Source organism: Hyaena hyaena, unplaced genomic scaffold (genome assembly GCF_003009895.1).
Source record: "Hyaena hyaena isolate Hyena2069 unplaced genomic scaffold, ASM300989v1 scaffold_160, whole genome shotgun sequence".
In the NCBI taxonomy this organism is placed as follows: domain Eukaryota; kingdom Metazoa; phylum Chordata; class Mammalia; order Carnivora; family Hyaenidae; genus Hyaena; species Hyaena hyaena.
Genome location: NW_024080793.1, coordinates 2,875,462 through 2,888,129, shown reverse-complemented (window position 1 = coordinate 2,888,129; position 12,668 = coordinate 2,875,462). Strand labels below are relative to the sequence as shown.

The following is a 12,668-nucleotide window of genomic DNA, read 5'->3' as shown; positions in this document are numbered from 1 at the left end:
ATTGCCTGAGGCCAGTGAAGGATGCTGGGGATGGACTTGGAAAGCGGAGTATGGGAAGCAAAGTCCTGCTGAGGGAAGGACACATTACTTTCACACAGGAGGTCTTCTCAAGACATTTGCCAGACTTTTAAGTTTGCAGGGCAGGAGATCAAAGAGCTAAGCTCACTACTTCCAAGGGACAGAACTTTAAGGGCTAAGGAGTCAGGCACCACCTGAGAATAAAGCTGAGCTAGAGGAGCAAAGCGAAATATTCTTTAATCTTGAAATAGTTGAAAGACACAGACTTACTAAAGGTAGGGATCCTGTACCATATATGGCCAGTTTTCCTTTCAAGATAAATATCAGATTTGGGAGCTGTATAGGGAAGGAGGCTAAGAGCTGAGGGACAGAAGCCTGTATTATTTTCAGTCTAAATTTAGAGAAGAGACACATTTATAGAACTTGGCAAATCAAATCGATGTAAATTTTGCAGCCCATTTTTAGTTCCTAACTGGATGGAGGAGATCAGACCCCAATAGTGGAAAAGGCAAACACTAAGGAAAAATGTCTTAAGTCTCTCTTGTTCTTGTATACATAATAATTGGCATACAGCTAAAGTTACAAGAAATGCAAGAAATGAAAATGATAAATCAAGAGAACAGATAGTAGAAACAAATCTAAAGGTGATCCAGATGTTGGAATTAGGAAAGATTTTAATGTAATTATTGTAAATTTCTTGAGAAAAAGAAAAGATGGATAAAGTGGATGAAAAGTCAGGAAATTTAGACAAAGAATTGTAATCTATAATTAAAAAGAAAGATATTTTAGAACCTAAAAATAGTTTTGCTAATAACTTATTGGATGGGCTTATAAACACAGAATTAATGAGGTAATGAGAATACAGAATTAGTGAACATATTAGAAAAGTCAATAGAAAATATCCAAACTAAAGCACAGAAAGATAGGGGCCCCTGGGTGGCTCAGTCAGTTAAGCATCCGACTTCGGCTCGGGTCATGATCTCACAGTTCATGGGTTCAAGCCCCGCACACAGGCAGATAGATACAGGCAAATATAAATGAAGAGTCAGAAGGGGCAGGAGAAGAAAATGGAGCAAGAGTAATTTTTAAAGAGATAGTGGCTGAGAATTAGTGTAAAGTTGCACAATTACTAAAATGTGGTAATAGATTAGACTAGTAGACTAGTGGATATAGAGTTGGGAAAAATAGCCATATGTATGTGGTCACTTAACTTATGACCAAGGCATCCCTGCACTTCACTGGGGAAAGAGTGGTTTTTTCAATAAATGGTTCAGGGGCAATTAAATATTTGTATAAAGAAAAAGTAAAAAAAGAGCTCAGAGCCCTAGCTCATATCCTATCCAAAAATTAATTCAAGTTAGATTATCAACCTAAGTGTGAAAGACTAAATTGCGGCTTCCGGAAGGAAACATAGGGAATGGCTTCATGTTTTTAAAGTAGGCAAAGATTTCTTAAATAGAATGACAAAGTACTGACCATAAAAGAAAAACATAATACATTAAAACCAAAAACTTCTGTTATGGCTTTAGAAGAAAATATAGGACAACATCTTTGTGACTTTGGGGTAGGCAAGATTTCTTAGGACACATAAAGGACTAAACAAAGATACAAAATGGACTTCAAATTAAAAGCTAAATTTAAATCTTTTTTAAAAACTTGATTAAGAAAATGAAAAGGCAAGCCATGGATTAAAATAAAACATTTACAGTTTTAATCTAATGAAGACTCAGTACAGATAAAGAATTTTTGCAAACCAGTAACAACAACAAAAAAAAGTCCTATTTAAAAAAATGGCCAAAAGCTTGAAAAGACCATTCAAGAAGAAAGATATATGGCCAGTAAGCACATGGAAAGGGATTCAGCATTCTTCATCATCAGGGAAATGCAAATGTCATTTCAGTCCACTCAAATCACTAAAATTAAAAAGACTGATTGGGGTGCCTGGGTGGTTCAGTTGGTTAAGCAGCCAACTTTGGCTCAGGTCATGATCTCATGGTCCATGAATTCGATTCTCACATCGGACTCTGCTGACAGTTCAGAACCTGGAGCCTGCTGCAGATTCTGTGTCTCCCTCTCTCTCTGTTCCTCTCCCCCTCCAACCTTAAAAATAAATAAATATTAAAAAAAAAAGACTGATCATGAAAACTGTGGAACATCAGGATGCTCATACATTGCAGGTAGGAGTATAAAATAGTACAGCCAGGTTGAAAAACAGTTAGGCAGTTTCTTTTAAGTTAAATCCTATGACTTACCATTTTGACACCCAGAAATATACTCAAGAGACGTGACTACAAGTGTTCACTCAAAGATATATGCAGGAATGTGCATAGTAGCATTCTTCATAATAGCCTCCAAAGTAGTAGCAACCCAAATGCCTACCATGAGAATAAAGGATAAATCATTTGGGGTTTTATTCATACAGTTGACTGCTACACAGCATTGAAAAGTTAATTGATACATGCAACAGCATGGATGAATCTCATAAATGTTTGGTGAGCAAAAAACATGAGACACAAAAGACTATATGTTGTATGATTCCATTTATATGAAGTTCACAAACATGCCAAACTAATTGAAAGTCTCGAAACTTTTTTTTAAACCTTAAATTTCAATAATTTTATTTGCCTCTATGGTTATAGCTTATATCAATAGATTTCTTTTTTAATGTTTATTTTTGAGAGAGTGAACAAATGAGGGAGGGGCAGGACAGAGAGAGAGAGAGGCTTGGAAGCAAGCCTCCTGCTGTTAGTACAGAGCCTGATGTCGGCTTGAACTCATGAACTGCAAGATCGTGACCTGAGCTAAAGTCATGTACTTAACCGTCTAAGCCACCCACCCAGGTGCCCTTCAATAAATTTCTAACAATATGTATAGACACTTTTTGAAAAAGCTCTTATTACAAATTTGCATATTCAATATTTTTAAAAATTAAGAAATAGAGGCCAACAAAAAGATATCAAATCATCCATTAAAAATTCTTTTTTTATCAGGTAACCTTTGACCGCATGTAAATTTTTCTCTCTGCACATTCTGTGCAGGCATGCATTTGATAGGATTACATTTCGCAGCATGCTTTTTAGAAATTTTATGTGCTGGAGTGCCTGGGTGGCTCTGTTGGTTAAGCATCCAATTTTGGCTCAGGTCATGATCTTGCAGTTCACAGGTTCAAACCCCACATCAGGTTCTGTGCTGACAGCTCAGAGCCTGGAGCTTGCTTTGGATTCTGTGTCTCCCTCACCCTCTGCCCCTCCCCCGCTTATGCTGTCTCTCTCAAAAATAAACATTTTAAAAAATTGTTTTTAATTTTATGTATAATAAGCTTTTCATATCAATAGTTCATAATATTATTATAGTTGTATGGTATTCTATTATATGGCTAATTATAATTATATTTATTATATATATATGGCAATTATATAATTGCCATAAACTTATGGCAATAAGTTTAATTAATTTTTATTGTTGGATATCCAAGTTTACATGCCATTATCATTGGATTTTGATTTTATTTTAATTTTTTGCTCATTATTTTTAGTTTTGAAAAATGAGGCATATGTCCTGTGACATGCCAAGGATCTCTTTTAGTTCTTTTTGAACTTTTTTATCTTCGTACCTTTTCTAAAAACAGTATTTTTTGGGGGGCGCCTGGGTGGCTTAGTCGGTTGAGCGTCCGACTTTCGCTTAGGTCATGATCTCACGGTTCGTGGGTTCGAGCCCCGCGTCGGGCTCTGTGCTGACTGCCAGCTCAGAGCCTGGAGCTTGTTTCAGTCTGTGACTCCCTCTCTCTCTGACCCTCCCCTGCTCACGCTCTCTCTCTCCTAGAAATAAATAAAACATTAAAAAAAAAAACAGTATTTTTTTAATACTCATTGTTAAAAAAATACAAAACAAAAAAACCAAAAATATGAAAAAATTGCTTGTAACCCCAGCTTCTTCGAATACCACTGTTAACATCTGGATGCCCTGGGGTTTTCAGCATCAGCATCACCTGGAAACGTGTTGAAAATGAGATTTTCGGGGCTCCTGGGTGGCTCAGTCAGTTAAGCATCCGACTTTGGCTCTCACGGTTCGTGGTTTTGAGCCCCACTTCGGGCTCTGTGCTGACAGCTAGCTCAGTGCCTGGACCCTGGTTCAGATTCTGTATCTCCCTCTCTCTCTGACCCTCCCCTGCTCATGCTGTCTGTCTGTCTGTCTGTCTGTCTGTCTGTCTCTCTCTCTCAGAAATAAATAAAAACATTTTAAAAAAGAAAAGAAAAAAGAAATGAGATTTTCAGCCTCTATCCCAGGCTTACTGAATGAGCAGTCTGTATTGCAATGAGCTCTTCAGGTGATTCGGATCCAAACTGAAGTTTCAGACCCACCACTGCAGGCTGTGGAGAAGAATCTTGTATGGAGACCTGATCAGAACTGTGCTTTAAAAGGCTTAGTCTGATAGTTCTATGCATGGTAGGACCACACAGGAGATTATTTAATAGTTTTGAAAGGGTTAGTAACCAGGTAAGAATAGAAAAGAGATGGTTCTAAGAGATGCTAGAGGTTGAAGACAGAATTTAATAACTGATGTGTGATATGAAGGAGGTGATGCTAAGGACTTGAGCCTAAGAGGAAGAAAAGGCTGTTTCCATTTAAGAGGATACAAGGCAGAGAACAGGCTGTAGTGGCACAAAATGATAGTTCTGGACATTTACTTATGAAGTGTATACCATCCAGATGTAAAGCATCTGTCAGTCAAATTGAGAAAGTGAATCTAAAGTTTGCAATTCATTAGAGACATATAATTTGAAGTTACCTGAAGGATAGTTGTTGAATTATGAGGCTGGGGAGTATAAGAAATAGGGGTAAATTTAAAGGGCCATTGAAGTACTACAAGTAGCGTGAGTAGATGGAAGGAGAATTGAGATTCTGAGAAACACAGATAGCCTAGAACAGTAGTTCTCAAACTTTATGGAAGGAACACGTCCTGAAGTTTATAGTAGACATTTTAGAGTACTCATTCAGGGATCACCTCACTGTACGCATTCGTTCCTGTCCCACAGATGTGATGCATTTTGGTCTTAATAATCTAAACATGAGTATCTATCACCTCCATGTTCCCACATGTATTTTTCAAAGCCTTTCAACTACCAACATGGTCTGTTATTTGAAGGCCAGATCGTAAGTCTGCAGGTTATTTCTTGCTAACATAGAAACATTAAAATGTTGATAATGTCACTGTCAGTAAAGTTGTTTCTGCTGCATTCACTTACTTTTTGACAGATTTCCTTTTCAGTCTGTTTATGAATCAGTTTTCATTTTGGGGAATACTGCCCATTGTGGCCATACATATTCAAGAACATTGTCTTGCTGTTTGGAAGCCTAACTGGTCAACAGAGACTTTGGTGGGAACTTGAATGGAATGCCCCAGAATATGCAAATACAATCTAAATTATACTTAAGGAACATGCAGAAAAACTGGTAGAAAATGACAGTTTCCAGCATTCTTTGAGGAAAATTTATCAAGAGAAGGATTTAGATGGGAAAGAAGTTAATGGCTTCAGAAGTCGGGAGGCAGTGAGCAAGCATACAGTCATTTCAGTATCTGGTAAATATAAATTAGTATGCTAGAATATATTTAAATATGATATAAAAAACTTGAATATTTACTAGGATGTTACATAAGACAGCATACTATAATTTTTAATTTGGTGTTTTTCATGGTCATGTTGGTGCAGGCATCAGAGACACGGGCTCTAAACATATAACCAGCTTTTGCAGCTTAGGCAGGAATTTGAGTTTTGCTTGACCCATCTGAAAACTGAAAATAGTTCACCTTGTTGTATTGGTTTAAAAGTTAGAGATAGATAATGTTTCTTAACTGTTCATTCAGTATCTTGCATGGAGACTCCCCATAATCTCCATTATCATTCCAAATATCACTGCTGTTATTGAGATATAATTTATTATTCATAGTTAATAATAGGTAATATATGTAGAGTGCTTTACAGCTTAAGATACATTTTCAGTTTATCTGAAATAATTTTTTTCCCTAGCCTACCTAAATGCCAAGAAACTTAGTATCATATCCTCACAAAATTATTTAGAGTTTTGTCATGTTAATGTTTTGTGTTCCTTTTTACAGGAAGTACTTAAACAACTACAAGGAAGTATTGAAGATGAAGCTATGACTTCTTCTGGACAGATTGATTTATTAGAGCGTCTGAAAGGTAGAATTTTTGAAAGCGTTTTAAAGTAATTTTTTAAGATCCAGCTGTCAATATTAGGTGCATATATCCAAATACAGTTTCCCTTGAGCGTTGGTTTCAGTTTTATTGGTATAACAGCCTTCTCTATTAGGGTTAGTTGTTAAAATACAAATACATAAAATGTCTCTTTGTCATTCCTGAAGTTAAACATTTAACTGGTTTTGAATAAACTATTTTAGATTCCTCATTTGATTATTTCAGCTCTTTTTAAAACCCATTGCTATTAGGCCAGTCACTAAATAGGCCTTTAGTAAGCTGTATGCAACAGACTGGGCTTATTTCCATACTTGAAAGAATAGTGTCCTTCTCTGTTCCATCCAGGATAGGAATGCTTTATCTTGTCACATATAGAAACTGATTATCACATATAGAAGCCATTTTTAGTACAATTTTGAAATAATATCTTTCTCATTTTGTTTAAAAATTCAAATATCAAAACAAGGTAAAGTACTTAATGATAATTGAAACTTAGCTGAGAAATTACCTTTGATCCTAAAACATATTATTATTTAGTAGGAATCTAAGGAAGGATATTTTGTCTGATTTTTCTTTAACATACTCCTTTTCCCCCTGATTCAGACTGACTTGAAAGTTTAGTCATTCAGTTTCTTAATAATTGTTTATTCAGTCATGTGTACTTGGCTTTCTCTGTTACAAATTTAGAGTTGCAGGGAACCCTTTTTTTTTTTTTTTTCGGATGACTAGTTATTTGTGTATATTGTATTTCTACCTGGAAACAGCAGTCATTGACTATTTCTGAGCATCAGTATTTGTGATAAGGATTTTCTCTGTTCCCTGCCTAAATTTGCTGTTCTATAGCTGCCATAATTTAGTACTTCTACAGGCTTTATGTAATATATATAATGTATACTCAGTTATATCGTGGGTTAAAATTAGAGGACTAAAATATGAATATATGTTTATTTTTAAGACAGTATAATTGCATTAGCAATATTTTAGACCACTTAAAGCAGTTGTTATATAAAAACTTGTCTCTCTTTTATTTAGAACTTAATTTAGATAGCAGTAATTTTCCTGGAGTGAAACTACGCCCAAAAATGTCCCTCCGTTCTTATGGAAGCCGTGAAGGATCTGTGTCTAGCCGTTCAGGAGAGTGCAGTCCTGTTCCTATGGGTTCGTTTCCAAAAAGAGGGTTTGTAAATGGAAGCAGAGAAAATACTGGTTATTTAGAAGAACTTGAGAAAGAAAGGTAACTTTTCTTCACTAAATAGTAAACTTGTATGTTCAGTTTTTCCCATTGTTCTGTCAGTTTGTAAATATAAGATAGGAATTTATGAAACGTGTATGGCAACTGGTCACTGACATGTAAGAGATTTGCATTTCCTTCTTCGAAAATAGTACGTTACTGGTCATACTTACATTAAATCTAAACATGTAAAGAGGCAAAATTAAATATGAAACTGTAAAGGAGGCAATTCTTGGGATTCTTAGATTTGTATTTTGTTACTTAAATAGTTCGAGTGTCCTGTAACATGATCATAATAGTTATATCAAGTTAAAATATGTAACTCGTTTTTAATTGAATTTCTTGGTACCTTTTGAAATAAATTTAGTAACTCCAGAGCCAGTATAAGGTAACTGTTTCCATAAGGATGGCCTATTATAAGTATCCACAAATGAAACATTTCTTTTTTCCAAATTTTTTCTTTATTTATTTATTTTGAGAGAGGGCGTGATTGCATGGACTACTTGGGTTGGGAAGGGACAGAGGACGGAGGCAGGGTGAGGGAGGAGAGAGAGAGAGAGAGAGAATGAGAATTCCAGGCAGGACACAGAGCTTGAACTCACAAACTGTGAGATAATGACCTGAGCTGAAATCAAGAGTTGGATGCTTAGCCACCCAGGTGCCCCTAAAACATTTCTTAGTTTATCAGTTTCAGTGTCTTAAAGAACATTACTTGACATATATTATGAGTCTGAATTCTCATAGCTAAGGTGTTCATTCTTCTCTTATTGAAGTTAAAGTCATCTCATGACAAATACCAGAATATCTATCACTGTCAAGAACTTTGTCAAATGTTTTGTAAAAGATTATGACTTCCTTAATGCATAAATATCTTACTGTTTTTATATTCCTAAAAATTCTATTAAATATTCAATAACAAAGTGTATAAACATTACGTATTAGCTCTGTGATCTTGGTCATGTCATTAAATTTGGTGTTGTTTCCTCCTGTAAAAGAGGAATATGGTTCTACCTTGCAGAGTTGTAAAAAGTGATTATTAGTGTAAAAATGTCCAGCATATCTAACTGAAAGGCAAAAGACCTTTTTCTGCTCTCTCTCTGGTTTTAGGTGTGTCCATCTGTAAAAGTAGGTTAATCTTCTAACCAGGAATAGTGTTAAGCTTTCTTTCATCTTGAGTATACATGAGTCTATGTTTCTTACCTTGAGCCAGGACTATTTCTGTCTGACGCTATAGGAAACACTGTTGTGAATAATAAGCTAACTGGAATCTGCAGTCTTCCATCTCTATCCCCTTTGAGTTTATACCACCTTTCCTAGGAACTAACTTTGCATCACCTAGATAAAGCCCCTGAGTTTATTAGCAGAGAGAGAGAGAGAAGAGAGTATGTGTGTAGTTTTGATTTCTTTTGTATCCTCTTGGTTCTCACTTGTTGGAGGGAGGTAAAAATTGAGTCCTTGCTTATATGACAAAATCTTTATTTTGCTCTCACACTCATTTGATAGTTTAGATAGGTGTAAGGTCAAACTCATTTTCCTTCTTCATTATCAATGTCACTGATGAGAAATTTAATACCAATCTGATTGTCATTCCTTTATAGGTAGCCATTTTTCCCCCTTTTGAAGCTTTTAGAATGCCTTAGTATACATGTTTTCTTCATTTATTATGCTGGATAATCACTGTGCCCTTTTGATCTGGAAATACATTTCCTTCAGCTTTTGAAAATTCTGTTACATGATTTTTTTAGGACTTTCTCCCCTCTTTTTTGTATTCTGTCTTTTCCTCTCTTAAATCATAGATTCACTCTCTTTGTCTCTTTTTTTCTTGTTTTCTTTATTGCCCAAGCTAAGTGCTAGAAAGCAGTCAAGCCAGGACTCAAACCCAGCTACACAGCTCTGTAAACTTTTTGAACCTCAGTCTTCAGTCTGAGGAGTGAGCGTAAAAATAACTACCTCAAAGGGTGTTGTGAGGATTAGATTTAAAAAAAAAATCTCTCTCTCTCTCAAAATAAATAAATAAACTTAAAAAAAAGAAATTAAAAATGAGGCACCTGGGTGGCTCAGTTGTTGAGTGTCTGACTCTTGGTTTCAGTTCAGGTCATGATCTTGTGATTTATGGGTTCAAGCCCCATATCAGCTTTTGTATTGGCGGTGTGGAGCCTGCTTGGGATTCTCTCTCCCCCTCCCATCACTCTCTTGCTCGCTCACTTGCTCTCCCCCTCCCATCTCTCTCTCTCTCTCTCTCTCTCTCTCCTCTCTCTCTCTCTCTCTTTGTCACACACACACACACAAAATAAATAAATAAACTTTAAAAAAAAGAAATTAAAAAAATACTTAGAACTGTGTCTTTTCCTTAGAACATTCAATAAATGTAGGCTGTCATCATGTTGGCTATTCACTCATTTCACAAATACTTAATAAATGCCTAATAACATATGTACCATGCTCTTTTAGGTGATCCTAAGTTAGCTAGAGGACTAAGAAGACACAAGACTTACTTTTTTTTTTTAATGTTTTATTTATTTCTGAGACAGAGAGAGAGAGAGACACCGTGAGCAGGGGAGGGTCAGAGAGAGAGGGAGACACAGAATCCGAAACAGGCTCCAGGCTCTGAGCCAGCCATCGTCACAAAGCCTGACGCGGGGCTCAAACCCACAAACTGTGAGATCAGTGACCTGAGCCAAAGTCAGATGCTTAACCAACTGAGCCACCCAGGCGCCTCCAAGACTTACTTTTTAAAGAAGATTGTTAACAATCACTAAATAAGCCCAAATCCTAAAGAGCTATCTGCCTGTGGGTCTAGACCTAGTTTCAGTTCTGAGCCATCAACAGTGTTGTCAACCACTATCGTTTAACCACTTGTTAACATTTTGGCTGAATACTTTGTGACCTTGGCTTTCCCAGAGGATTTTATCACAGTTTGACCTGAACCTTAACAATAACAGCTTATCCCCCTTCTCCCTACACCGCCATCACTAACACTGGCCTATCAATTTAACCACTTTTAACACTCAGCTATTACTTAATGATGAGCCCATTTATTGGAGAGTAATCAGAGGAAATAGCAACATCACCATCTATCCCTCTCTTCATGACCCTAAGTCCTGGTAGGTCCTGCAGGTTCTCACCCAGAAACCCTGAAAAATAAAATTAGATCTCATCTTAATGCCATTTTACAAAAGGAGCTTGGGTTTTCTCCGGTGCTTTCTCCTGCTTCTCTTGTCAGAAGTGGGAGGGATGAGGTAGCTTCTCATTAGTCTGCACTTCCCCCAAGGTTGCTACAATCATTAAGCAGGAGGTTACTATCTTCCCATGGATTCCCTTACACTAATCTTGCCACATAAAAAATAAAGGCATATTTCTTATTTTTTAAATTGTTTCTCAGTAACAGAAAGGGAATTTTAGCAAGAATAGAACCTTCCACATACTCACATGCATATATAGTTTGCAAAACAATATAATCAAACAGAATTTTGAAATACCAATTTTAAAGTGGGGATCATCTCTGTAAGTGAGCAAACCCCAGAAGTCATAATAGAAAATATCCACAAATTTAACTACAAAAAAAAATTCAATATTTTCTACATGACAAAAGCATTATAAACAAAATTTAAAGACAAGTGATAAACAGAAAATATATTTATAACCCATATAAATGACAAAGTACAATCATTTTTAATATGGATGAGGTCCTGTAAATAAGTAAGAAAAAGTTACAGATGAGGAAATACAAATGGTTTTCAAACTTAAAAAAAATGTTTAACTTGGCACAGCTGGGTGGCTTAGTTGGTTAGGCATTGGACTTTGGCTCAGGTCATGATCTTGGTAATTTGTGAGAGTTTGAGCCCCATGTCAGGCTCTCTGCTGACAGCTCAGAGCCTGGAGCCTGCTTCAGATTCTATGTCTCCCTTTGTCTCTGCCCGCTCCTGCTCTTGCTTTGTTTCTCTCTCTCTCTCTCTCTCAAAAATAAAAATAACAACATTAAAAAAAGAAAGAAAAAATTCTTAACCTTACTGAAAGAAATCAAATTAAAACTATATTTGATACACCATTACAAAACTGGATATGCAAAAATAAAGTTTGATAAAGCATTATGGTGAAAGTGGTAGGGTCATAAGTTGGTATAACATATAATAAGAGCAATAAATTAAAAACATACCCTAGGAATTTATGTTAAATACATGCTTGCACATTTATGAAATGGGGTTACATTTGAGGATATTCAGTGCAGCATTGTTTATAATAGCAAAAGATTAGAAAGGCCCTAAGTACCCTCTAAAACAAAACTAATTATAGGGCATCCTATTATAGATTCATGAATACTCTGCAGCTAGCAAAAAAGATGTAGGACCTTTTTATGTTCTGAGACAGAGTGATCTCCCAAGATAGATTTTTTTTTTATTAATATTTTTTATTTATTTCTGAGAGAGAGAGACAGCGTGAGCAGGGGAGGGTCAGAGAGAGAGGGAGATACAGAATCTGAACCAGGCTCCAAGCTCTGAGCTAGCTGTCAGCACAAAGCCCGATGCAAGGCTTGAACCCACAAACCATGAGATCATGACCTGAGCCGAAGTCAGACGCGTAACCAATTGAGACACCCAGGTGCCCCCCAAGATAGAGTTTTAAGTGAAAAAAAACAGTTAATTGGATAATACATAGAATAATATGTTACTGATCATGTTTAAAAATGTATGTGTAAATATACACATAGATTCTTGCATTTTTATAGAATATTTCTGGCAATATACACCAGAAAATGATAATAGAGGTCAGTTTGGGAAAGAACCACATGGTAAGAAATCACAGACTTTTTGTACCTACTGCATTTTATACCAAATTAACACTCTTAATTTTGCATTTATGTTTATTATGATCAGATATAGAGTATCTTGATATTGTAATTGAGGACATTGATTGGATTGCCCAGGAATTACATAACAAATTCTTCTTCAAATTCCAACCTAAAAAAAAGTTCTCTGGGAATAATTTCTTATACAGTGACAATATATTACTTTTTTGTTATTAAGTTTCTGCAACTAATTTTTTTTAATTCAATATAGTTAACATATAGTATTATGTTATATAGTTTCAGGTGTACAATATAGTGATTCAACAGTTCTGTACCTTACTCAGTGCTTATCATTATAGGTGTACTCTTTTTTTTTTTTTTTTTTTTTTTTTTTTTTTTTTTTTTTTTTTTTTTT

At 35.7% G+C, this 12,668-nt stretch overlaps 1 protein-coding gene across 5 annotated transcripts in view; it reads left to right on the top strand.

The window, feature by feature from the left end:
• The window catches only part of APC (APC regulator of WNT signaling pathway), a 145,299-nt gene that overhangs the window by 69,938 nt on the left and 62,693 nt on the right, over positions 1–12,668 (top strand). For all 5 annotated transcript variants that reach the window (XM_039239720.1, XM_039239722.1, XM_039239724.1 and 2 more), the window contains exons 3-4: positions 6,137–6,221; positions 7,269–7,470. In XM_039239720.1, coding sequence (XP_039095651.1) covers positions 6,137–6,221; positions 7,269–7,470 — 287 coding nt within the window. The remainder of the gene's footprint in view (positions 1–6,136; positions 6,222–7,268; positions 7,471–12,668) is intronic.